This window comes from Sander lucioperca, chromosome 14 (assembly GCF_008315115.2).
Source record: "Sander lucioperca isolate FBNREF2018 chromosome 14, SLUC_FBN_1.2, whole genome shotgun sequence".
Classification (NCBI taxonomy): Eukaryota; Metazoa; Chordata; class Actinopteri; order Perciformes; family Percidae; genus Sander; species Sander lucioperca.
In genome coordinates this window covers 28,380,871-28,406,691 of record NC_050186.1, presented here as the reverse complement: position 1 = coordinate 28,406,691, position 25,821 = coordinate 28,380,871, and the positions used below count along the sequence as shown (strand labels likewise).

Genomic DNA, 25,821 nt, shown 5'->3' with positions numbered 1-25,821 from the left:
CTACACTTCACACACACTTTATAAGAAGACCACATCTACAGTGCATTATGTGGGCATTCAAAGTGAATTTATGATGTGTGTGCAGAGACACTCCTTCACACACACACACACACACACACACACACACACACACACACGGTAACACTTTCTAAGAAGACCACATACAGTTCATTATGTGGGCATTCATAGTGAATTTATAATGCATTTATAATGCTTCAGGATTACACTCATATTGCTTTCTGGTGCACTTTATTAACCGTTATAGATGTGACTTATAATAAATTATAAGTTCAAGTGTCTAATGGATGCTCTTGACTAGGTATGAACTAAAGTTTGACCGATGGGGCTTGTAATACATTATGACTACATGTATACAGAATCACCGTGACGAACACAAAAATCAGTTTGAGGTAGACAACTGGCCGTTGATTTGAATTGCGGAGATATGTGAAATTGGCAAACTTGTTTATTTCTGTTGTCATTTTCAGCTGAACTGTAACGTTTAAAGATATATAGTTAAACACTGTGGTCCGACCTGTATGTGGTCTCTTTTTTTCAGTCCTGTGTTGCTTTGCTAGTGTTTTTGATGAACCAAAATCTAACATTACGAACATCAACATGTCACCGCCGGTCGGACTGACTGCTAGTTTGGGTGGTGTCAGTTTCTTTATTCTGTGGCCCAACAGGTAAATTAAGCCTTCAACCCAACGTTTGTGAAAGTGTTGACGTATGAAAGCATGCATTTTAGATGAATGAGATGAGAGTATATCCAGTTGTTCCTCGACCCTAGCCTGACGTTGTCATACTCAGATTCTAGTCAGAATATGAGTCTGATTCTGCTCCATTGGGCTGTGATTATGGGGCGTGTTTCAACCGAACCAGGAAAGAAAATGCCTCTGCATTCAATGGGATAGACCTACAACCAATCAGAGCAACGGAGTATGTGACGCCCCAACTTCTTAGCAACCATCGGGGCCAGCTGATAAATTTAACTTTTGCCGAATCCCGTAGGAAGGACGGCAAAATATTTCCAATCAACAAATGCCTTGATCGCGGTTCTCTGTTCCTCTTTTAAAATGAATGCGCTGTCGATATCTTCTATAACAGACGCGATGGCGGAATCTACACATCTCAATTCTCCAGCGGCAGCCATCTTTGTTGTAAACGAATTCAACCCAAGCGCTCTTCGGTGACGTGGTTGATTACGTTACTGTTGATCATCTGTCCATCATCGTATAAAGCTCGCCCTGACATTTGATTGGTCCGAACAGCTCTGGTTCGAGCATAGTTGCTCCACAACGGATCAAGTCCAGACCGAACTTCCCAACCTCAAATGTTGTGGCCGGGGGCTAAGTTCGGCTGGCATCCAGGCTATCTCGCCCCCGTTTGCTCAGGAGGTTTTCTACCCGTAAGTTATAGACACACATACTTGCTTTAAACCAAATGATTTCAGGAGTAAGAGCTCTGACAGGCAGGATGACCCTCCCTTCCTGTTAGGCAGCGGTGTAAATGCTCTCTGGGACTGTCTCACCTGTCTCAGGACTCATCTCGTCCAGCAGCTTCACCATGCCCTCTCCCTGCATGGAGGTCCAGTGTTTGATGGGCGAGCCTCCTCCAATCTTACTGTACTGCTCCTGGATCTTTGGCGTGCGCCGCTTGGCGATGAACGGACCGAGCTTACTGCAGAGCAAGGGATAGATTGAAGAGTTACGACTAAAACACTCGTAATGTTACAGTACAATATGTACTCATAGCTTTTATAACAGTAGCTTTTAACACAAATGGGTCCAAAACATGAGGAATAGGCCCTAATGTGTACTAGTTAAACTAGAACATTTAAGTGAAGCTTTCATGAACACAACTACAATTTGGCTTAGTTAGTTGGTTGGTTGGTTGGTTTGTTTATTTGTCTGTCAGCAGGATTACAGAACAACTACTAGCACAATTTTCATGAAACTTGATGGAAGGGTGCAGCATGGGCCAAGGAAGAACCCATTCAGTTTTGGAGTGGATCCAAATCACGGGGCGGATACATTTATTATTTTTTACTTTCGACAAAGGCAGAATATGTCACGAGAATCAGCTTTCTATTTGTAAACACGCAGTGTTCAAAGTTGCACCCCCCCCCCCCAGCAGTGGTTGAGCGAGCTAGAGAGTGAATGAAAAGAAGGAGTGCCGAACAAAGCAGTGAATAAGAGGACTAAAACGATCCTTTCTCATTGTCTCGGAGGGAGATTATGTTCTGAAACTTCCTCCTGTCTGTTTCTGTGTGTCTGTGTCAGTTAGACAGTATGAGACATGAGGGGGCAAAAGAGGCAGTTTGAAATGGGAACGCTGTTATTGGCTGGGGGTTACACACTCATGTTACCCTGGAAATCCAGAGTTCTCGCGAGAGCACAATTTGAATTTGCTCAGCGAGTCACTCTGGTATTCAGAAATGATGCTCATTACCTATGTCCTTGTAGCCAAGCTGCACCAATCACATCGTTGTATCTGATATATACAACGACAGAGGCAAGCTAAACAGATGACGACAGTTTAATCTACCAGTTAGCTCCTTGGATGTGGGGTTCTGGATACGTCACCCTGTGTATTGTTGTGATTGGTCGTAGTGTTATCCAATTGCATGCAGTGAGATTTTCAAATGCATGCTTGGTGCCGCCCCTCGAGTTGGGCCATTTTCATTACTCAATGCCAGACCCTTAATCTTTCGGATTTGGGTCTGGATTTCCAGGCTACACTCATGTGGGGCCCAAAGGCTCTTTGTTGACGCCCAGAAGCGTCCCGACTCTCCAAAATGAAAAGAAAAGAGAAAATACAGGCAGAAGGCAGGGTCTCTCTCTGCAGATAGACACACTTCTGGTGGGTCATAAGTGATGATTGAGAGGGATTACTTTTGTAAAGGTGTATACTTTGTTTTTTGAGGAAATCAGAATCAGAAAAAGGTGTATTGCCACAATAAGTACACTTACGTGGAATTTGCCTTGGTCAATAGTGCAAACATAAACAAACAAGCATATTAAACATTTATATGAAATAATAAATACAGAAAACAAATATATACATACAAAATAACTGTTGTATGGAAAAGAAAAACAAGAGGCTGAATGGGAAAGTATTGCAAATTATATTATACCTTAAAACAAAAGAAAGTAAATTGGTTACTTCCTTTGGTAAATAATATGCTCCACTGTCTGTATAAATTTGTATTGTTCTTTTATTCTAGGGACTAGGGCTGGGACCATATGCTTTTGTCCCGATTTGATTCTTTCACGATACATGGGTACCGATTCAATTTGTATTGCATTTTTTCATTTATTGCAATTCTAGAAGTATTGTGATTTGATAGTATTGAGTATTGCGATTTTCTTTTCCTTATTTAATAAAAACAAAAAGTTGAATAATTCCCTTCTAGAGACAATATATCATGAGAGATTTCTGTCTTGCTGGAAATGGATATGATGTAGTCACTGTTGGCGGTGCCATATAAACAGAAAATATGTAGGTGAATCATTGGTAAATTGGTCATGAAAAGTTAGCCAGAGAATATTTCTTAGTATAAAATAAAATACCTTAAGGAAGACCATGGAATTATAATCCTACAGGTTGAATTGGATATGAAGTTGTAAAAGAGTTATGTTTTTTTTAAGATACAGTGATGAATTGTGAATACCACATTTTTGTCATTCACAAGTGTTTATTCATATAATTTTGCTGCACACTGTTTTTTTTAGAGAACAAACATTATCAAAGCAAAATATAAGCCATAATGAATACATTCAATATTCTTTCTTTGAGACAAAGAGGACAAAGTCTAGGCTCAGGCAAAGATATTATATCTAACAGAGAATGTATGTATTTTTTTTGTACATACAAAAGGTCTCGAAAAGCTATTTCATCAAAGTAATTTAATGTAATTTAAACTCGTCTGGCTGGTCTCTGTAGTGCATGTTGGTTTAGATATTCTAAATAGCCCACGTACCACTCACAAACAGTATTAAGCAGAAGTTAAACCTGCTTCCTTGAAGGATTAAATTGAGCTTCAATTTAGTCCGAGAATAGCTCTCATCCTACCTCTTGCAATCGGCTTAGTTTAATTTAGAATAGGCTAAATCTTAGACTATTTTAAGATAAGTCCAGGATCCTTGCGAGAGTAAAGATCTGGTCCGTTGTTCCACGACCAGGACGGAATCCGCATTGTTCCTCTTCAACCTGAGGTTCGACTATCGACCGAACCCTCCTTTCCAGCACCTTGGAGTAGACTTTACCGGGAAGGCTGAGAAGTGTGATACCCCTGTAATTGGCACACACCCTCTGGTCCCCCTTTTTGAAAAGGGGAACCACCACCCCGGTCTGCCACTCCTTAGGCACCGTCCCCGACTTCCACGCAATGTTGAAGAGGCGTGTCAACCAAGACAACCCCTCCACACCCAGAGCTTTAAGCATTTCTGGACGGATCTCATCAATCCCTGGGGCTTTGCCACTGTGGAGTTGTTTAACTACCTCAGCAACTTCCACCAGGGAAATTGACGACAATCCCCCATCATCCTCCAGCTCAGCAATGGAAACTTTGAACATTGTCCACTCAGGTTCAATGCCCCCAGCCTCCACAGGGATGCACGAAAAGCTCCTATCTCACTGACCTCCTGCACCGATGCACCCTGTCCCAGCACCAGACCTGGGGGCGACAGAGCTTTCTCCAGTGCTCCGCTCTTTTAAAACCCCACTCAAAACTCACCTAATTAAATCCTTTTAATCTGTGATCCATCATCATTAATTTTTCAGCTATTTGGTCATAAACCAAAGTATTAGCAAATTAACATTTTGATAATGATGCTGGTTTCAACCACAGAGGTGAGAACACTACACACCAACAGATTGTCCCTTTAACAGCAACATAACACTAAAAGAAAAATAGCAGACTGTTCAGGTTCCCAGATTAATCTGAGGGGTCACACAGACTCACAAAATGACAAAGAAAAACAAATATATTAATGTCAAATGTTTCTTTTCTTTGCACAGATTTTTTCTTCTGAAACATTGGAGATTTTCACGTCAGATGAAACAATCTTAGATGGAAAAGAAATATTTGCTCATAACTCACATCCACTATCAAATGTAATGTTTAATCACAATAAAATAAATCATTTTAAGGACTCATAAGCAAAAAAGGTTGGGAACAACTGCTTTAGTGAACAGTATTGTTAAAAAAATTAAGAGGCAGAGTTTTTTCTTCTCAGCAGCAACAAGAAACACATTGTTGGTTTAATGTCAGTTATTATGAAACTGAGAAGAGCATCGTGACCCAACAACCTTCTCCATTTGTTCTCTTTAGTGCGTGCGTGCGTGCGTGTGTGTGTGTGTCACATGTGTTGCGTCAAAAATGTTATAATATATTGTTTGAACTGCTCATAATGTATGTATGTGTATGTGTGTGTGTGTGTGTGTGTGTGTGTGTGTGTGTGTGTGTGTGTGTGTGTGTGCTTGTTTTACTATATTCGTGGGGTCCAAAAACCGGGGAATACAGTATACTTGTGGGGTCTGCACAGCCTTGTGGGGCCCAAAATGCTGGACCCCACAAGGTTAAAGGGCTGTTTGAGGATTAAGACTTGGTTTTAGGATTAGAGATAGAATTAGGTTATGGTTAGGGTGAGGGTAACGGTTAAGGTTAGGCATTTAGTTGTGATGGTTAAGGTTAGGGTAAGGGGCTTGGGAATGCATTATGTCAATGACGGGTCCCCACAAAGATAGTGAAACAAATATGTGTGTGTGTGTGTGTGTGTGTGTGTGTGTGTGTGTGTGTGTGTGTGTGTGTGTGTGATTTATAGAAGTTGTGATCCAGACTGCATTTGAAATTATATTTTAATCTGTAAACACAGCTAGTGCAAGTCCCATGCCAGGGTTTGTATCCCTAAACAAACACACACTTAATGAATGTTACACTTATTTACTATATATGCTATCTTTTGCAATAAAAATGGCAAAGACTTGCATACGTTGTGGCACGGATACCCGACCCGAGCCCGACGGGCCGGGCCGGGTTCGGACAGATATTTAGAAATGATGGTCGGGTTCGGGCCGGGCTCGGTCACATCAGCGCGATAAGGCATTTGTTGTAAAATGGTGCTGTGGCTCCTTTAAGAGAGCTCAGTGTGTGTGTAAAGTGGGCAGAAGAGAGATAGAGAAAGAGGAAGCAGACGTGTAGATGCGACTGGAGCAGAGTTGGTGGAATAAGTTTAAGTTTTGTACACAGTGTGTGCCCCCAGACTGAAAACCAAGTTCATTCATCGTCTCACCAGAAACGGGATTTTAACCCCAACGTTATATAACGTCGGCCCTGGAGGTAACGAGTCTCCCCTGGTTTTCTGATCACGGTCGGAATCGAAGCAAGCAGGAAAGGTTAACACATTGAACATTTTAGATTAAACAGCTTATTAACGTGAGCTTGTTCCCCCGTGTGCGCTGATGCGCTCATCTGTTGACATTTCCGAATGTCTTCCAGTTGCTTAATAAAAGCTTTCCACACAAACAAACGTACATGTGTCATTAGTATGAGAAAAAAACAACGAGATCTTAACTGTGTTGGGCTCGGGTCGGGCTCGGACATAAATATTATAATGCCTGACGGGCTCGGGCCGGGTTCGGACGGAAAAATTCGGCCCGATCCAGGCTCTAATACGTTGATGTCAGTTCCTCAGTTTGTTGGTCCGGGGAACAACTATGCTGCAAGCGGTCAAATACAAAATGATCACAGGTTTTAAAAAGCTGCTTTTATTCAGATAAAGATAATATTCTAACTGTGTGTATGTGTGTTTGGTTGGTGTGTGCGTGCGTGCGTGCGTGCGTGCGTGCGTGCGTGCGTGTGCAGCGTCTCCACGGTGCATACCTCTGCACAGGGAGTTTCATCAGGTCTGTGTCCATGAAGAGCCGCAGCAGGAAGTCGTGAACATCTTCTAGTTTCTCAGGTCCTCCCATGTTCAGCATCAAGATGCCCGTCTTAGGTTTCCTGCCAGACACAAAAGATTTATAATTAATAATTCATATCTAACAATACCTCGACCCCCCGCAAACATATGTTAAGCTTATTGATTATTAATGATGCTTAATCAATAGCCTTACTACAATTAAATCTCACAATATATAGATTTTCTTAATTTCTGCTGATGTATTAGTCTTTGTGCACAGATTATTGCAATTATTGATTGCGAATGCCATTATGCTAACACAAAACAAAATTTGTAGAATATTGATATTTCTACATATATATAGTTTATAGATAATAAATACTGGTGTCTGTGTTGGGCTTTCAACCAGTTTCAAGGACATCATGTGAATGTTTTAAACTTAACTTAAAAGCTCTAAATTTGAAACTACTAGAAAGCACCCAAAGTCATCTTGTCCTGTCATCCTGTGACATTAATGTTATCTTACAAGTAAGGAAAAGGTGTCATACGCTACTTTTTATATAATGCCACTTTACATTCATTCAGTACTTTTTGCACATTGTCTGTTGTTTGCCTGTTGTTTGTTTGTTGGTTTGTTTTTATTGTGTAAAAACTGCTGCTGTAACAAGTGAATTTCCCCATTGTGGGATGAATAAAGTATTATCTAATCTAACCACAAATATTCTCGCTGATGGTCTTGTTTTCTTATGTGATTATATAGAGGCATCAGTATTAAATTAAGACTGTTTCATAACCAGTTAAAAGACTCTTTGCAGTAACGAGATGCTGATGCAGCTGTTAAAGATGTAACTAAACGCTAAATCCACTTTTCTGAGTTAGTTAAATTACTAAAAAAAATAAAAAAAAAAGTTAAATGTACAATCACATCACTACACTATCAATTGATCCTGGTCCCATTTCATAGCGTTCATTACAACAGAAGTTGTTTTCCGTTTTACAGAGAAACAGTAATTCTGTCCACTTGACGGTGTATTCTGGGACACTCTTACAAAGCAACTCCACAGAGAACTAAGTACCACCTGGAGCCAACAACCCCAAAAAAGACTGGGCAACTGTCCGCTACAGACGCTCAACAAATGACCCACAAAACAGATCCCAGATGGCTGTAGCAGACTGTTGTCTTGTTGTGTCAGGGTTCTCTGAAGCTGCATTAGCCATAATAGTTATGCTACAGAGTGTATTTATGTACATCTACATCCACTTAGTATAAAACTGCCACCGTGTGTTGCCAAACAGTTGTGTTGCGTGTCACCTGTTCTCCTGTGTTTCTAGAGTCGCAGCCTGGGCTAAAGCAGCAGCAGTGGAGCGTTTCCTTACAGTCAGACTGACGCTGCTCCTGGCAACTAAAGCAGAAGAAGAAAACATCCGTCACTCAAACATTTTTTATACAGGTTAAATAAATATTACTAGGCATGCACGGTGTTTTCCACTACCTTACATCATACATTTTCATGCCTCCAAAACTTTCCCTGAAAAGTTAGTATTGGAGCTGCAAAGATGAATCGATTAGTTGTCAACTATTTCATTAATCGCCAACTTAACAGCTAGAACAGTCTGGTAAGTTCAGACAATCACATCACTTTACTAAAACCAGGAAAAGATTAAGCTTGTGTCATATCACGATATCCTAAAATTTAAGACGATAACTAATATATCGATATATTGCCCAACCCTATGCCAACTATTTTGATAATCAATTAATCAGTTTGAGTCATTTGTTTGTTACTCCCCTGTGACTGAATATCTTTAAGTTGACATTTTCCAGACTTTATCCTGAGCACTGGAAAACACTTCAACGTTTTTCACCATTTTCCAACATTTTATAGACTAAACAACTAATGGATTAATCAAGAAAATAATCGACAGATTAATTGACAAATGATAATTGTTAGTTGCAGCCCTATTCAGTGTAGAACCAAACGGGTTCTTAGTTTTCACTATTAGCAACAAATTAATAGTAATTAATCATCACAAATAATCATTATAAACAACACAATTTGTTGTTATTAATACCATGCATTTCTTTTGCTGAAAGTATATCTGATTTTGTTTCACCTCTTGACTTTCTCCTTAAATGTAACTACAATTATTTCTCCCAACATTCAATGGTTGTTCTTTCTCCAAGGTGCTCCTGGAGCTTTCTCACCACCATCCATCAATCATTAGTTTGCTTTTTTTCCCAGCTGTGAGCAGCTACTCCATTTTCTTTGTGCATTGCATTGTGGGACAATCGAGTACATCAACAGAACACATAAAGGGGTTTTACTATGCCTGCTCAAATCCTGTATACAATTAGTGGGTAGTCTGGATTTGGGGCACAGCGTGACAGTGACCTTGCACCATTTCATCAAATGAAAATAACCACGTGAATCATTATATACAAAAATTCAGCTTGATACATTTGTTATCTTTGGAAACTTTGGGCTCTTCACTAGAATTTAATATAAAAGTCTGTTAGTTTGAACAATATTTGGCCAGTAAACATACGTTTGTAAAAAACAGGATGCTAAAAAAGTAAAATAATGTGTTTATGACCCTATGACCTATTTCATGATGTCACACTAAGTGATCCTAAACACACTTTCATAATTAGCACCACTGAGATCAAAACCAGTTTGTGAAATAGCAAAGACAAACGCTACAAGCTGCAGAAAGCACAGAAGCCAATGTATTTTTGAATTATGTAAATGCACGATCTAACAGATCGAGTCAGCTTTACTTTCATAACCCGGGCTGCTGCAGTACCCCGAAGCGCCGCCAGGAGGGTTACTTTGGTTATGCAAGTTTACAATAGAATTGTGTAACTCCATGTAATGCTAGTTCTTACTCGCTGTGATTACCATAAACAGTTAACGGATACGTGCAGTATTTACGGATCCTCTGGCTTATACTAAATGCATCACAAGTACTAGATAAGTTCATTATATAACATTAACATTAAACTGTAACCTACAGTTAGGGCTGCGTCAAAATAACGGAAGTTAGCGACTGGCTATCTACGGAAACACCGCAATTTGTCTATAAAATAAAAGCACCTTTCAGCAAATATTAGAATTTCGAACTGATTAAAAAGCAAACATGGGCAAGGAATATAACACCCGAGTCGGTTGAGTAAGCACAAAAAGACATTGAAGCTTTAAAAGCCAACAATACAAAGAATTGCGCGTTAATGTTACAGCGAGGACTTTATTGTGAGAGTATTGACAGGAAGTTGAACTTCCATATCATTGCTAGTTTAACGCCCGATTATAAAATGATGACAATGTCAGCGTGTTGTTGAGTTTACACTACGTTAGACCTAACAACGCCGTCCCATCACTTGAAACTGCCTTTAAACTGCATTAAAGAAACAGAGTAACGCAGTTTTCTCTGGGACATCCTGGGCTAAATCATAAAACTTGAAGGTTTCCATGCACAGTTTTTACAAGGCTGACTTTGTGCACAGTCACACTCACATTGGATCAAGCGACCGGCGCTTCCCATCACTGCCATCATGGTAAATTACTGTTTTCACAGGCCGAGTCAAGTTTCCGTTCCCGCTGTAATGAAGGCTGGATACTTGTGCTTTCATCGGCTGATTCCACGAGTATTCCACGCACTGAGTGACTCGCTGGCCAGACCGACAGCCAGTTTCCTTCAGCTAACACCTGGCTGGCTGTACTCGGCTGTACTACAAACTCCAGTCAAGTTCACCTCAACACTTCCGGTTTGTACTTCCAAAATAAAACCACCGATGCGTGAACGTGGGATAATGCAACATTTCAGAGACAATTTGGGTTTATTATAATCCCATGGATTCATGAGTTGTTTAATTTATTCATCTATTTAATTATATATTTTCTTTTCTTTTTTCTCATTCTTATTAGCCTAATTTTTAAGTAGTATGTTCTACTGTAACAGTACAGTAGGCTATGTTCTCTGTCTTAACTGAGCAAGAAGAACAAGATCTCTGCGAAACTTAGTTACTTCAAAAGTAAAATCAAAACATGACTTAACAACGAAGACAGGAAATTGTCTATACAAATTGTCCAGATAAGAATTTACAGGGAAATATATACAGACAACCTTTTTAAGTTTGATTATGAATATATGAGGATCAGCATAGAAAGTATTTAGAAATATGTGCACAAAAACATCTACACACACTCTTAATATTGCAGGACTGAAAGTGTATTCAAAGCCAATTCCATGGGTTGTACAGAGTAATGCACTTTAGTTACAATAGGTCTGTTACAGTTGCAGTACACCTTTAGTGTAATGGTTGTTTTGACTGTTTTTTTTTTTTTTTTTTTTGCCATATCTCTTTTTTATACATGTTGTCGGTACACGATCCGTTCTGCACATGCGCAAGATAATACTGTTTTACCGAGGATACGACCTGCACGATCTGTTCCACGCTAGCCTATGGCTAGCCTCCACCGGGAAGCTAACGTTAAGCTAACTAACAGCTAATTCGGCTAACCGCTAACTGACAGCTAGATTCAGTCTAAAATAACGTTAACTCAAACGTAATGGGAAAAGCAGGCTACAGCTAAATTAAGACTTCACAGTAATAACAATAAAGACAAGTATTGAGTGATTGTATTTTAAATGAGCACAAGTGAAGTAGAACTGACGTAACAGCTGTTATATATGTTAGGTGTTTGTTATATATGTCAACGTTTATTTTCAAGTTTTATTTTGAGGGTCTTTTAAAGTTATTACATTACATCTTAAGCTGTGGCTTTCAGAAAACTTTCTTAATTTGAATGAAGATAAAACGGAGTGTATTATTTTCAGTACTTCAGGCACGCAAAATGGTCCAGCTTTGAGTTTGGGAGCTCTAGCATCCTACACTAGGTCAGCTGTCAAAAATTTGGGGGTTACTTTTGATTGCAGCATGAAATTTGACAAGCAGATCAGTGATGTTGTTAGAATGAGCTTTTTCCAGCTTCGTCTCCTGGCTAAAGTTAAGCCTTTCCTCAACAGGCATGATCTAGAAAAGGCAATTCATGCCTTTATTAGTTCTAGGTTGGATTATTGTAATGCTCTTTACGTTGGTCTGAATCAGACCTCCATCTCACGTCTTCAACTTGTGCAAAATGCAGCTGCTCGCTTTTTAACAAACACATCTAGATGTGCACATATCACTCCTGTTCTCTACACCCTTCATTGGCTCCCTGTGCGTTTTAGAATCGATTTTAAGATTTTATTGTTTGCTTTCAAGGCCTTAAATGGTCTGGCCCCGGAGTATTTGTCCGAAATTTTAACTTTGCGGGAGCACAACCGGTCATTGCGGTCTTCAAACCAGCGACTTTTAGAAGTGCCAAGGTCTAGATATAAACGGTGGGGTGACCAGGCTTTTGCAGTTGCTGCTCCGAGACTCTGGAACAAGTTACCCCCTGATATCCGCACTATTACAGATGTAGCTCTTTTTAGGTCCAAACTTAAAACGCATCTGTTTAGTCAGGCTTTTAATACGTAGCAGTGGTGTGACCATTTCATTCTTCTGTTTCTCTGTAACTATTTCTGATTTTACATGTTCTTTCTTTATATTGTATGATATGTGTTTTTATTCTTGGTTTCGATGTTAAGCACTTTGGATACCTGCTGGTTGCTGTAAAGTGCTATATAAATAAAGTTTGATTGATTGATTGTCTCAGCTAGCAGTTAGCCGAATTAGCTGTTAGCTAAACTAACGTTAGCTTGGCTGTCGACCGGAAACGTGGAACAGATCGTGCAGTGTCGTAAATCCTCGTACAACCGCGCATGCGCGAACATTTTGCGCATGTGCAGAACGGATCGTGCAGGCAGAACGGATCGTGTACCGACACGTTATTGGAAATGTGAATAATTGTATGCTTTTATTGTGGAGACAATTTTGCCACATTTCCGATCTAAAGCTAGTTTACTCTGGTTTCCTTGACGCAGAGCCGTCTGCGGCGTCACAGCTACGTTTGTCTAAATTATAAGATAACCCCGCCCCCGCTGGTCACACCCACTTGCGTGCGTGAGTGTGTGTGTGTGTGTGTGTGTGTGTGTGTGTGTGCGTGTCTGTGTGCTTGTTTTACTATATTCATGGGGTCCAAAAACCGGGGAATACAGTATACTTGTGGGGTCTGCACAGCCTTGTGGGGCCCAAAATGCTGGACCCCACAATGTTAAAGGGCTGTTTGAGGGTTAAGACTTGGTTTTAGGATTAGGGTTAGAATTAGGTTATGGTTAGGGTGAGGGTAAGGGTTAAGGTTAGGCATTTAGTTGTGATGGTTAAGGTTAGGGTAAGGGGCTAGAGAATGCATTATGTCAATGACGGGTCCTCACAAAGATAGTGAAACAAACTTGTGTGTGTGTGCGTGCGTGCGCGCGCGTGCGTGCGTGTGTGTGTGTGTGAGATTATCATTATCAGTTATAACCATAGACTGTATACCATAGACTGTATACGTAACTGTGTATGGTAACCCTGTTTCTGGTTCCGGAAAGAAGGAAAAAAGGAAGGAAGAGAGAAGAGCATATCAGTGAGGGGAAAGAGAGGGAGATAGAGGCAGGAAGGAGGGAAAGAAAGAAAGGGGGAGAGCGGGGAGAAATGATACAGTATTCTGGTAACAGTGCTTGTAATATGAAGAATTAATAAAACACTTTTTTCTCAAACTAAACACGTGCGCATTTCCTCAATTTTCACATCCTCCTTCCGCTACATTATGTGGGCAAGAGTATGTGGACACCTCTGCCTACATAGCCTACATATCCTGTATATTCAGTACACTGTATATTCAGTACTCTGTTATGTACTGTTGCCTGGGGACTCTTGTGTTTTGGCCAAGCAGTGTAAATCTGCAACTTTGAATTCAAACTGCTTCATGAAAATATGATGAGAGTGCCAGAACTGCAGGTGCATTTAAAGATAATAAACAAGATATAGACAATAGCTGAAATCAAGAATAATTTAAGACATAAAAATGACGGGACAGGAAAAACATTGCACATGGTGTAGTATGATTATTGTGATATTATTGCGGGGTGATAAAGGCAAGTTAATGGTTTGGATGTATGTTGAGTGTTCTGATGGCTCATGGAAAGAAATCAATGTTCTGGTTTTAAATACGATTTGAAAACACTGAAGCAACACTAACCTATAAAACTGTCTGCTCAAATAGAACTCATTATGACGTTGACAAGCAGGAAAGAGTTTTTACAAAGTTGTTGGTTACAAACTGGTCAGGTTCCTTTGAAATGAGACCAGTTTTTCTAGAACTGAGCCCTGAAGCTGTTTCCTTCCTCCTTTTAAAATCACTTTACGAGAATGAAGCACAAAGCCAAAGAGGAACCAGGAACTGTATTTTAATTCAATTCAATTCAATTCAATTTTATTTATGGTGTCAAATCACAATATGAGTTATCTCAAGACACTCTACAGAGTAGGTCTAGACCACACTCTACAATTTACAAAGACCCAACTTTTAGACAAATTTTGTTGCTGTTACAGTGTGGTAAAAGTTGTTAATAGTACTTAAGGCTAAGCCTTTTAAGGTCAAAAGAAAAAGGGCTAAATAAATTAACTTGGTTTGCCTTAAGATGAAGAGACTTAAAAACATGAAAATTAAAGTTGATTATAAAATTGAATACTCAGCAGGTGATTCATTTTGGCATTAGCCACCACTCAAAGGCAAGGTACAAATGATCTGAACATGGATGTGACATACGCAACCTGAAGAAAACCTTCAGACAACCACTGTTTGAATCCCATTTATTCAAGTACAGTTTATTGAGTTGAGTATTTTCAGATGGAAAGGCAGAAACCTAAACATACAGTAATGAGACCCAATGCCAATTTCTAAACCAATTCAATGGACAGGCTGCTGCCCATGTTATATTACTACCTTTGATTTCTAGACCTAGCAGTTAACATCAGATCAGAAAACTGAATTTAAGGTGGAAAAAGCTATTATTTTGCAGCATTCAAGACCACATTTGAGACATTTTTTCCAGTACTTGCAGAAAATTACAGGGAACTACAGTGTTTACTATTTGAAATCGGCCAACGAGCATGAGTAGAGGCAGAAACGATCTGATTCAGGTTTTAATTCAGAACAAACAAAAAGGAAGCTGTGAAGTTTGAGGCAGAGCACAGCAGGTGATCTAACGCTGTCTGAGTGAAGACAGGGACCTTATTGTTTAATATTAATATTGGATATGTGTGTGTGTGTTCAGGGTCGGCAGCGCTGGATGAATCGGGGGTACAGGCAGACGTCTCTGATGTGATGTCTGTTCAGCAGCCAAGTGAGGAAACGCTCCAGACCCAGGCCATAACCGCCGTGAGGACACGTGCCGTACTTCCTCTGAAACACAAACACACAGCAGCCTGTTAATACACACGAATGCTAAGACACAGTAAGAAAACAAGGCAAAGTTCTGGACAGATTTGGAGAATCCACAGGTCAGCGGGGCCTTGTCCATGTCCCGCTGTTCCTCAAATTTAAAAGGTTGTCCACAGCTTTTAAAAACAAGATTTTCATCTCAACACCTCACTGACTATAATTCTGGTAACCAGTACTGCTACTCTGTAAAGCCCCTTTCCCACTGGGCAAAAAACCAAACACCACCTAGGGCAGTCACGGTTACCGCATTACCGTGGTGACGCAGTCCACCGCAGAGTCAAGCTTATCACTGCTGTTTTTTTATTTTCTTTTTCCCATCCCTGTTAGGCTTGTTCAGACTGCCATAGGGTTAGGGTTATTTGGTGGTGGTTTGAAAATGCGATTTCAATTGTTTTCTTACAGATGTGTCTCAGTCCACTTCCACATTGTCATCAGCACCACAGCTTTAGGGCCCTATTTTAACGATCTAAGCGCACGGCGTGAAGCGCCTGGCGCGGTGCGTTTAGGGCGTGTACAAATCCACTTTTGCTAGTTAAACGGCGGAAAAAAGGGTCCGTGCGCCGGGTTCAAAAGGGTTGTACTCAGTGTCTTCATTAATTCATAGGTGTGTTTTGGGCGTAACATGCAATAAACCAATCAGAGTGTCATCTCCCATTCCCTTTAAAAGCCAGATGCGTTTGGACCTTGGCGCATTGCTATTATGATGGTGGATTTGCTAAGCAGGAAGGAGAGATTTTCAGGAGAAGAAACTGATCTGCTTGTGCGTGAAGTGAAAGCGGGCGAGCAGATCATATATGGCACAAGCACTATGCCACCAAAACTCCACGAGGTGAAGCAGGCGTGGGAATGAAATGAAATGCTGCGTTATTGGCTTTAGACCAGGTTTTTGTTGGTCACTGGCGCCATCACTTTCCGCTGCCTCAAAATAGCAATACGCCAAGAATGCACCTGAACACACCTCCCTGTAAGACCAGCACGCCCATGGGCACACAGATGGGTGCAGGTGCATTTGGTATTTCAACGATGTGGGTGCTGGACAGGAAACTGACAACTGCGTCGGTCTTAAACTAGCAAAGACACTTGCGTCGGGCTTTGCGCTGCGCTGCGCCGGGTGCAACACAGGGCCCTTAGTCTTTCCGGTTTTACCTTTTTACAATAAAAGTTGTTACTCACAACAAAACACACAGATGACGTCAAATCCAGAGTGACGGAAGTGCTGAGCAGATGCTGCTACTAGCACAGCTCTATGGAGGACATGGAGAAGAACAACAGTCTTTTCGGGACCTGACAGCGCAACCTCCATTCCTCAAGCTTCTGCGTTGGAAAGCAGAGTCACCAGCATAGCTATACTGACGCTAGGTCATTACCACAGCAATCTATACAGATAGGTTGGTGATGTCTGAACACACAAATCCTATCTAACCATGTGCAAATAACGCAGACAGTCTGATTTAGCCTTCCAAATCAGATTTGCCTGCAGTCTGAGCATTGCCTTACTGTCAATAAACAGTGTTCAGTATCTGTCTGTCAGTGCTGTAGTCGAGACCACCTAAACCGAGACCAGGTCATCACCGAGACCAGAGTGTATCGAGACCGAGACAAGGCCGAGACTTTGAGGGGTCGAGACAGAGCCAAGAACACGACCAGTGCTTCTTCTCCTGTCTCCCGCATTCACTTTCTTGGAAGTGTGTGTAAAGGGGGCAGGGATTTCCAATAAGATATGAGTCAGTTAGTGGTTGCATTTGCAAGTTTTAACACATAGGCCTAAATCAGACAACGCACAGGCAATTTAGCGAAATCCCTGCAGTTGTGGTCTTGACCGGTCTTGAAATAAGTCCTCTTTAGCCGAGACCGAGTAAAAATGCGGTCGATTCCGAAACAAGACCGAGACCTTCAAAAAGTCGCGGATAGTGAGGAGATGTTTTCTGTATGTGACAAAACATGTTGTAGCCTAAAAAACGCGTGACATCTCTTAGAGTACTTTTAAGACTCGATGGCTTCAGTGTAGATCTCGAGTACTGCTGTCTGCGTTTCAGTAACGAATGCATGCCTGCCGAAAGCAGTTGAGCGGAGTGGAGGGTCCAGAATTTATACTCCATCTCAAGGAACTGTTCATTCTTCCGCTGCGTTGTATTTGTCAGATGAACGGCGCTTGGCCTGCCTCCTGGCGCCAGTGCCCGGAGCACCTCGTTCTGCTGCCCGCAAAAAGTCAGACGGATGTCACCGGAGGACGGGCTCTTTCATCTGCATGTAGCCTACGCCGTGAGCCTGGGTCTTCCAACTCACGGTGTGAGCGGTACCGGAACGAGAGATAAGGTGACACTTCATCTGCTCTGCACACCCGTCATTCTTAAAACATCAATAATGAACCAGAGAATATTTAATGTTGGGCTTAAATCAAAATTCACTTAAATGATGAATCAATCAAGATGCCACATGCCAAGGCCAAGATGCAACAAAGCAAAAAGAAAAACTCAGTCGTCAGTTACCTGGTCAGTGTACCAGTAGTACGGGGTCGGGTCAATTCCCTCCCTCTTGTATCCCTCCAGCAGCTCCTCAGAGTCCCAGATACGCATCGAGCCTCCGACGATCTCGCCAACATTTGGCATCAACAGGTCGACCTGCAGGACACACACACACACACACACACACGATGATCATATAAGTTCGAAAATAACTTCATGGCTTCCTGCACATATCAGTATAAGTTTAAGGCCACAATTTCTGAAATCACATCTTGGCTCCAGACATCAGGTCTAAGTGTTACTACATTTAGTTTAGAGCAATATATACTCTAAAATAGAGATGCACCGATTGACCGGCTGGTGACCGGAATTTGGCCGACTTTCACGTGATGGGCCATGACTGGCGACCGGCCGGTCAGTCTGACATATGCCGATTTTATGCCGCACTAGCAACAGTTTGTTGGTGTTGTCGTTAGAGATGGTCCGATACCATTTTTTGCTTCCCGATACCGATTCCGATACCTGAACTTGCGTATCGGCCGATACCGAGTACTGATCCGATACCAGTGTGTCATATATTTTACTATGTTTTAACAACTGTATACTACTATCCCTGTATGGATGTGATATTATTTCTATCTTTGTTGTTGGCCTGGTTCAGGTTAAACTCTTTGTGAAACATGAACAAACACAAACAATGAACGCCACAGAACTTTCTTTTATTATGCAGTTTGACAGTCAGTTATACCGGAAAAAAACAAACTACTTTAACGTATATTTTCTTTAGGGCTTTATTACGTGATATCGGATCGGTGCATAAACTCCAGTACTTCCTGATACCAGCGTTTTAGGCAGTATTGGAGCATCTAGTTCTCTAGTTGTCGTAGCAACCGGTAGCAACATGCGCGTTCATGAGCTTCTCTCTCGTGTATAGTATAGTTCATTCTCTTAATACGTCCATGGTATACGTGGCGAACTCATGAACTCGCCGTTTCATTGTCTAAAATATACACTAACATTAAACATTGTGTTTTCGTTGTACCTGATCGTTTACATGCTTATCTTATTAACGATGGATGTATTTAGACAACCAAGGAGATGTAATCATTAAGTCGTGCTACTAGCTAGATACTAGCTAGCGCTAGCTACCAAGGTTAGCCTGCAGTCTTTGACATCAACAGTCAACGACAATGTTCATTATAACACTTCACTTTGGCGTGTATTAATTAGTAATGCTTATCAAAGTAAACGATGGCTGTTTTGAGAGAACCAAGGCGATGTAATCACTATGTCTGTAGTAGCGTTACCTAGGCATATAGCTATGTATAGTGTTACCGTTCTCTTAATACATCCATACTAGCTACCGCTGATGTTAGCTACTAGCCGATATGCCGGATGTATCATAAGATAATACCATGGATGTACTAACAGAACACATGGTGAATTACAACCATTAGTTATATCCATTATTACAGCTACAGGACCTCGGGAGAACCGTCATATGAGCCTGCGCAGTGCAGGGCGACACGGGCGGGCGCGGTCCCACGGGTCTGTTCGCGTTCATCATGCGCGTTCATCATGCCTAGTTTAATAACTCTGGATTCGGCCTCTAGTGAAAGTTAAAAATGTTAAAAACGTGACATTTTAAAAAAAGGACCATTTAAGTGTTCGGGCTGGTAAGTTGATGTACCCCAAAAAAAAAATATCCACTGAAATATAGAAGTTTACTTTGCCATGCAAAGTCTATGGGAGTCTTTCTGGGCCAGAGGGGTGCAGTTCCACCGTTGGCCACTAAGCCCATGGTTGCTTTAAGACATGGCGCTGTTGTTATACTGCAAGGCTATATTTATTTTATTTTTATTTGTTATTTATATATTATTGTATTGCCATAACCTGTTTTCATACAGAAGTTTAGTTTGCTAAATATATCAATTTTTTTATTGGAAATTGTATGTGAAAAAAAGAAAATGGTTCTTCCATAACATTGCACTTTAGATGTGTGTGAATTTCCCACACCAGGAGTAATTTATATAGTTGTATTTTATAGCGATCGATTATCTGTTAAAAAAATGTTCTATGTTCTATGCAAAATGTAAACTGTTCTATTAAAGAAAAGATAGAAAATAAATATTTGAGTGTGCTGTAAAGTCGTTAGGAAAAATGAAATCGAAATCAGCAGGTCAAACTCAATGAAAAATCGGAATCGGCCTAGAAAATTGCAATCGCTGCATCTCTACTCTAAAACAATAGGAATGTTGTGTCAGAGATTTTTCCGTACAGTTTGCACCTATCCCTGAAATATCTCTAGTCTAGTTGTGTTCCCTAAAGTTCAACTAGATTCAGGTTTGGCCCGTGGGGTTCGTACCGACTCAGTGAGGCGTTTGTCCTCAGGACAGCGCTGCATGTAGAAGGATTTGATCTCAGCCGGGAAACGACAAAGCAGGATGGTCTCGTTGATGGCGTCTGTCATCAACCTCTCTGGAGCCTCGGGGATGTCCTGAGAGGGAGGCCGACAACAGACGAGTCAAAACGCAGAATTAAATATCAAATTCAGGCCACACAAAAAAGGGGGATTTCACAAATAAAGAAATTATTTAAGTAAGTTTGAGTAACAATTTCTTCAAACTTGTTGATGAAAAACAAAGCAAGGACAAATCTTTGTTTACAATGCTGTCTAATAACTACTAAATATGTTTAAAAAAAAACAAAAAAAAACAGAAACAATTCCACAAAGTATAATAATGAATGTTGTGAGTAGTGACACAAACATCTTGAGCTCTGTAAATGAAAAGCATGGTTCCATGTTTCTGACAGACTAATAGAGCTCCAGCTGACAGTAAAGACAGCCACACCCTCTACAGGTGAGTCTGAAAACTGCAGCTGAGCTCAGCACTTCCTTACTGACTGGATCTGATGACCCGCAGCTCCACAGATGTTTAATAACTGAACTTCAGACTGAGAACAGCACAAACTCAACTGTGAGCTCTTTAACTACCTGCTACACAACTAAAGTATTACACAATTCTCAAAAGCCTCAAACATCCTGTTTGTTGGTGTCTGTTTATCTGAGCTGAATCGGCATCCAGCAGAGCCAATCAACACCATACTCTTACAGGATGACTGCTGACATGAAATCAAAGGGATTTCTGGGCTACTGAGTCATGATGTGAGCTCTACTGACAAGAACTTGAATGATGTGTGTTAGATATTCTGGTGTGTGTGTGTGTGGTGTTTAGTCATCACCTCTCCGAACTCGTAGTAGGAGCCGTCGTCCTTCTTGACGTCGTGCTCTCTGAGCCACTCGATGGCTTCAGTGTAGTTCATCCTCTTGAATGGCCTCTTGGGGGGTTTGAAGTTCTAGGGGAAAAAAAAAAAAACACAATTCCATCAAGTGCCCCAGTAAGCTATTTCAGTGAGTCAGCATGCACAATACCAGGGCCTCTCCTAAGTGGAATGCAGCCATCATTAACGGTTTGGAATACACCTGTGCTTTTCCTACTATGACACGTCAACATGTAGGGGTGCACGATTCAGAAAATGTCGCGATTCGATATAGATTTTTAGGCTCAAAATTCGATTCAAAATTGATTTCCGATTCAAAAACGATTCTCGATTTATAAAAAAAAAACGATTCACGGGCGCCCGGATAGCTCAGTTGGTAGAGCGGGCGCCCATATATAGAGGTTTACTCCTCGATGCAGGGCCCGGGTTCGACTCCGACCTGCGGCCCTTTGCTGCATGCCATTCCACCCCTCTCTCTCCCCTTTCATGTGTTCTGCTGTCCTATCAAAATAAAGGCTGAAAATGCCCAAAAACATAATCTTAAAAAAAAAACAAAAAAAGCTTCACAGTATGTAAGTGTAGTTACTTTTCCCATGTGATTGCAGTAGACATACAATAAAAAATAAATAAATAAAAAAATATATATATATATGAATCGATTTTTGGATTTCTATGAATCGATTTGAATCAGTAGAGCTTGAATTGCGATACGAATGTTAATCGATTTTTTGCACACCCCTATCAACATGTCTGCCGTGAAAAAGGTCTATTGTTGGCTATTATCAATGTATAAAATTAATATTAATTGATGATGATTCCAAAAATCAGCAATTTGTTTTTGCACTAAATCAACTGTTAATTAGGAAGCCATATGTAACAAAACGTAACACCCGTTATAGCTTGAGCACGTTCCAACATATATTTTTTAAAAATGGTGCCGTACAGGGTTGATGTCGTAGAGCAGCGGTGCGGCGGGGGATTTGAGCACTCGGTCCACCACGTCACACACCAGATCCTCCAGTCTGTTCAGCAGATCATCAAACGTCATGAAGGGACACTCGGCCTCGATGTGAGTGTACCTGAACACAGAAAAAACAAAAATCAATAACCATAAATAAATATATAAAAAACGGTTTCTTCAAAGTACAGGGATATGAGATGAGGTGAATTGTAGTTTGTGGCTTTCGTGTCATTAATAGGACTCATTTATGTAAACATTTTTTATAAATATTGACTGAACTTTGCTTCCTGTCTTGATGTTAAGCTACAGTTGCAGCTAGGGCTGGGCAATATATGGATATTAAATCGATATCGATATAGTGTATGAGACTAGATATTGTCTTAAATTTTGGATATCGTAATATGACACCAGGGTTGTTTTTTTTTCCTGGTTTTAAAGGCTGCATTACATCACATTAAGTGATGTCATTTTCTGAACTTACCAGACCGTTTAAGCTGTTCTATAATTTGCCTTTACCCACGTAGTAACTGTATCCACATTACTCATGATTATTTATCTAAAATCTCATTGTGTAAATATTTTGTGAAAGCACCAATTGTCAACCCTACAGTATCGCCGCAATATTGACATCAATGTATTTGGTCAAAAATATTGTGATATTTGATTTTCTCCACATCGCCCAGCTCTAGTTGCAGCACTAATGAATGTCCAACCCTGTTGTGAGAATGACACGTCTCACTTGTGCTGCTGCCTATAACGTGTTATCAGTAGAGGGCGCTCAGCTTACACACAGCTATGCACAGGTGAAGCCACTACTGCACTGCAGTTAAAGCCTAAAGGGCTTGGGATGGGATGTCGTGTCATGCCATATATAGGTTGCTCAGGGATTAATACACCATGGGTACAGTGCATTTCACTGCAGATTGTTCATCAGACTGATGAGCGTACAGTGAACACCCAAAAGAGCAGGTAACATGATGGGAAAATACAATCCCATCATTCCATCACATGCTGATTTACAACAGCCATATGTATTGTAGCTATTGTTATGACGTTTTTGTCCCTATTGCAATAAACTATTTCTAATTCTCCATCACGTTTCTGTCACAGTCTAGAGATGTAAATCTCCACAAGCTTAATAGGCTGAAGACTGCTGCACATAGACGTCAAGTACTTTCACGTACCGTGAAGCCCAAAAGCTACACTGTGATCATGGTTTAGCATAGTGATTTGCTTTTGCACACAAATTTATGAAAAACATACTGTACTGTTGTCAAAAGGGGAGGAGAGTGAGATAAAAGAGCCTCTCCCTCCTGCAGTGGTCAAACAGAAAGTTTAATGGCTGCTGTGGAATGTACGCACCAGTGGCCAGGAAATAAAAATTAAAAAAAACATAAGCCTTTAAGAAATATACTGATAACTTCTCTGTGAATTTCTCTGTGATCACAGTACAGATTTTGTCTTTGAACTATATTAATGTTTATTTTGTGATTGTAAAGAAAGCTCCTATATCGGGCTACTTGAGTGTACTTTAATGTTGAACAGCATGCTCACTCGGACAGGTGTCTGCGGGTGCGGGACTGCTCGGCCCGGTACGACTGGGCAATGCAAAAGGTGTCGCCCAGGGCAGGTATGCAGGTCTCCAGGTAGAGCTGAGAGGACTGCGTCAGGTACGCCTGCTCGCCAAAGTAGTTGAGGTTAAAAAGCGTGGAGCCGCCCTCCACCTGAGTCTGCACCAGGGTAGGAGGAGTGATCTACTCCCAGAAAAAAAACAAAAAAAAACAGACAGACACAAATAGATAAGGCAGTTAGAAGGCTGCAATAGAATGACCTGCATGTGTCTGAAGTCCGATTCGTTATCTGTTCACTAAGGTTGGGTTCCTCAGTTAGTACAATAACTAATTTCTTATTAAGCTCAGAGGGTGACTACTTTATAATTAAATCTTGTATCCATTTCTCTTGATTTGCATAGATCAACATACAAAACATTCACCTAGCAGGCTCCCTCATTTTTGCGACTATCACATTCGCTGACAGAAAAATCAGCTGTATAATTCAGAAAAGGTTTTTTTTGCCACAATAAGTACAAGAATTTGCCTTGGTGAAAGGTGCATACATAAACAAACAAACAAACAAACATATTAAACATTAATATAAAATAAAAAACAAATATATACATACAAAGTAACGGTTGCATAAGAAAAAAGGCTGAACGGGTTGAGTGCAAAATTTGTAAAGAATATATAGTATATGCAATGGGCAGATGTAAAGTCCAGGATGAAGGTTAGTGCAGTGTAGTGAAGTTCAAGAAGACATGAGAAATGGATCTGAATATTACACTGGATGATCAGGATGGGACAGAATCTGTAGGAATATTAAAACAACATCACGCGATGTGAGGGCGCGCTTAATTGAGTTCAAGATTATGCATCGCTTCTATTGGACTCCCTCCAGATGGTTTAAACCTGTGAAAGCGACAGTCTGACTGGATAAAATGGTTGTTTTGTTCATTGCCTTTTGCTAACAGAAATAAACTCGGGTGTTGGTGTGCTTCACCTCGTAGTATCCGCGGCTGAAGAAGTGGTCCCTGAAGCACTGTGTGACGGTGGATCGGACTCGGAGGACCTTGGAGACGTTCTCTCCTCTGATCAGCATGTGTCGGTTGTTCAGCTGGACGTCCACATCCGACTCCTCATTCAGCAGGTTATCTGCCCCGCCTGCTGGAGCTAAGCCAACCAGCTCCCAGAAGTCACAGTGCAGCTCGTGGCCTCCGGGCGCCTGGAAGAGCAAAACAAGACTGACGACCTTCTTCATGTTTCTTTATACTGCATCCACCCTGCAGTATTACTGCATGCATCCTGCACTATAACTGCATCCACCCTGCAGTATTACTGTATGCACCCTGCACTATAACTGCGTTCACCCTGCAGTAGCCCTGCACGATTCGGGGGAAAATATGAATCACGATTTTTTAGCTTAGAATTGATATCACGATTCTCTGCCACGATTTCTATCAGACAAAGTGTAATTTTTATTGCACGCATGAACCATGACAAAACAAAACAAATTGGCAGTACTAAACACAGATTTTTTTCGGCACCTATAGCACATTGCGCATCACCACAAGCCTGTAAACATAGAGGCTTCAATGAATAAAGAAAATAAACAACATACTGGCCCTTTAAGTACAGCAGGCTACCAGAAATAGTGACATATAACACATTGAACTAAATATGGCCCTGATATAGGCATAATTTACATAATTAAAACATGTTAATGTCAGTGTTGAATGCTTTCGATAAATTAATTGAAGGAGGAAAAAAAAATAAATCAAAGTCATTTAAAAGTTAAATTGTGAACAGGGGTGAATTGAGATCGCGATTTTATAACGATTTATCGTGCAGGCCTACCCTGCAGTATTACTGCATCCATTGTCTGTCCTCATGACGGTTGCAGAATATTATTATTTGACCAAGTGCAGGGTTCATACACATTTTAACCAATACTTTTCCATGACTTTTTGGCAATTTTCCATGACTATGTATTCCTGAAAATGTCAGTCGACATTATACAATAAGAATAAAGATCTGTGTTAAAGTTTACCCTCAGAGGTTTAACAATAAAATGAATGACATTGGTTCATAGTGGGATTCGTAAAATCGCGCCCCGAATAGAACGGTGAGGTTAGGACGACGTGAAATACATTTATTAATCACGTATTATTATGCTGTGTTAAAAAAAAAAAAATTCCATGACTTTTCCAAAACTTTCTGGGTCTTTTTCGGTTTCCAAAA

At 40.7% G+C, this 25,821-nt stretch overlaps 2 protein-coding genes and 1 long non-coding RNA gene across 7 annotated transcripts in view; 1 reads left to right on the top strand and 2 right to left on the bottom strand.

Annotated features, from left to right (window-relative positions):
* fech (ferrochelatase) overlaps window positions 1-10,687 on the bottom strand; it is a 22,279-nt gene extending 11,592 nt beyond the window's left edge. For all 3 annotated transcript variants that reach the window (XM_031277495.2, XM_031277496.2, XM_035991707.1), the window contains exons 1-4: window positions 10,421-10,687; window positions 8,218-8,308; window positions 6,887-7,006; window positions 1,532-1,680 (exon numbers count right to left, since the gene is read on the bottom strand). In XM_031277495.2, coding sequence (XP_031133355.1) covers window positions 1,532-1,680; window positions 6,887-7,006; window positions 8,218-8,308; window positions 10,421-10,460 — 400 coding nt within the window. In that variant the 5' untranslated portion in view covers window positions 10,461-10,687. The remainder of the gene's footprint in view (window positions 1-1,531; window positions 1,681-6,886; window positions 7,007-8,217; window positions 8,309-10,420) is intronic.
* On the top strand, window positions 10,561-24,663 carry LOC116034772. Its single transcript, XR_004101200.2, has 2 exons — window positions 10,561-10,671; window positions 24,555-24,663. It is a non-coding gene; the product is annotated as an uncharacterized LOC116034772 (long non-coding RNA).
* The window catches only part of nars1 (asparaginyl-tRNA synthetase 1), a 23,188-nt gene continuing 12,503 nt past the window's right edge, over window positions 15,137-25,821 (bottom strand). For 2 of the 3 annotated variants that reach the window (XM_031277489.2, XM_031277490.2), the window contains exons 9-15: window positions 24,584-24,805; window positions 23,582-23,781; window positions 22,010-22,145; window positions 21,028-21,141; window positions 20,150-20,281; window positions 17,809-17,940; window positions 15,137-15,280 (exon numbers count right to left, since the gene is read on the bottom strand). In XM_031277489.2, the coding sequence (XP_031133349.1) occupies window positions 15,149-15,280; window positions 17,809-17,940; window positions 20,150-20,281; window positions 21,028-21,141; window positions 22,010-22,145; window positions 23,582-23,781; window positions 24,584-24,805 (1,068 nt within the window). In that variant the 3' untranslated portion in view covers window positions 15,137-15,148. The remainder of the gene's footprint in view (window positions 15,281-17,808; window positions 17,941-20,149; window positions 20,282-21,027; window positions 21,142-22,009; window positions 22,146-23,581; window positions 23,782-24,583; window positions 24,806-25,821) is intronic. The other variant, XM_031277484.2, reaches the window with a different exon arrangement.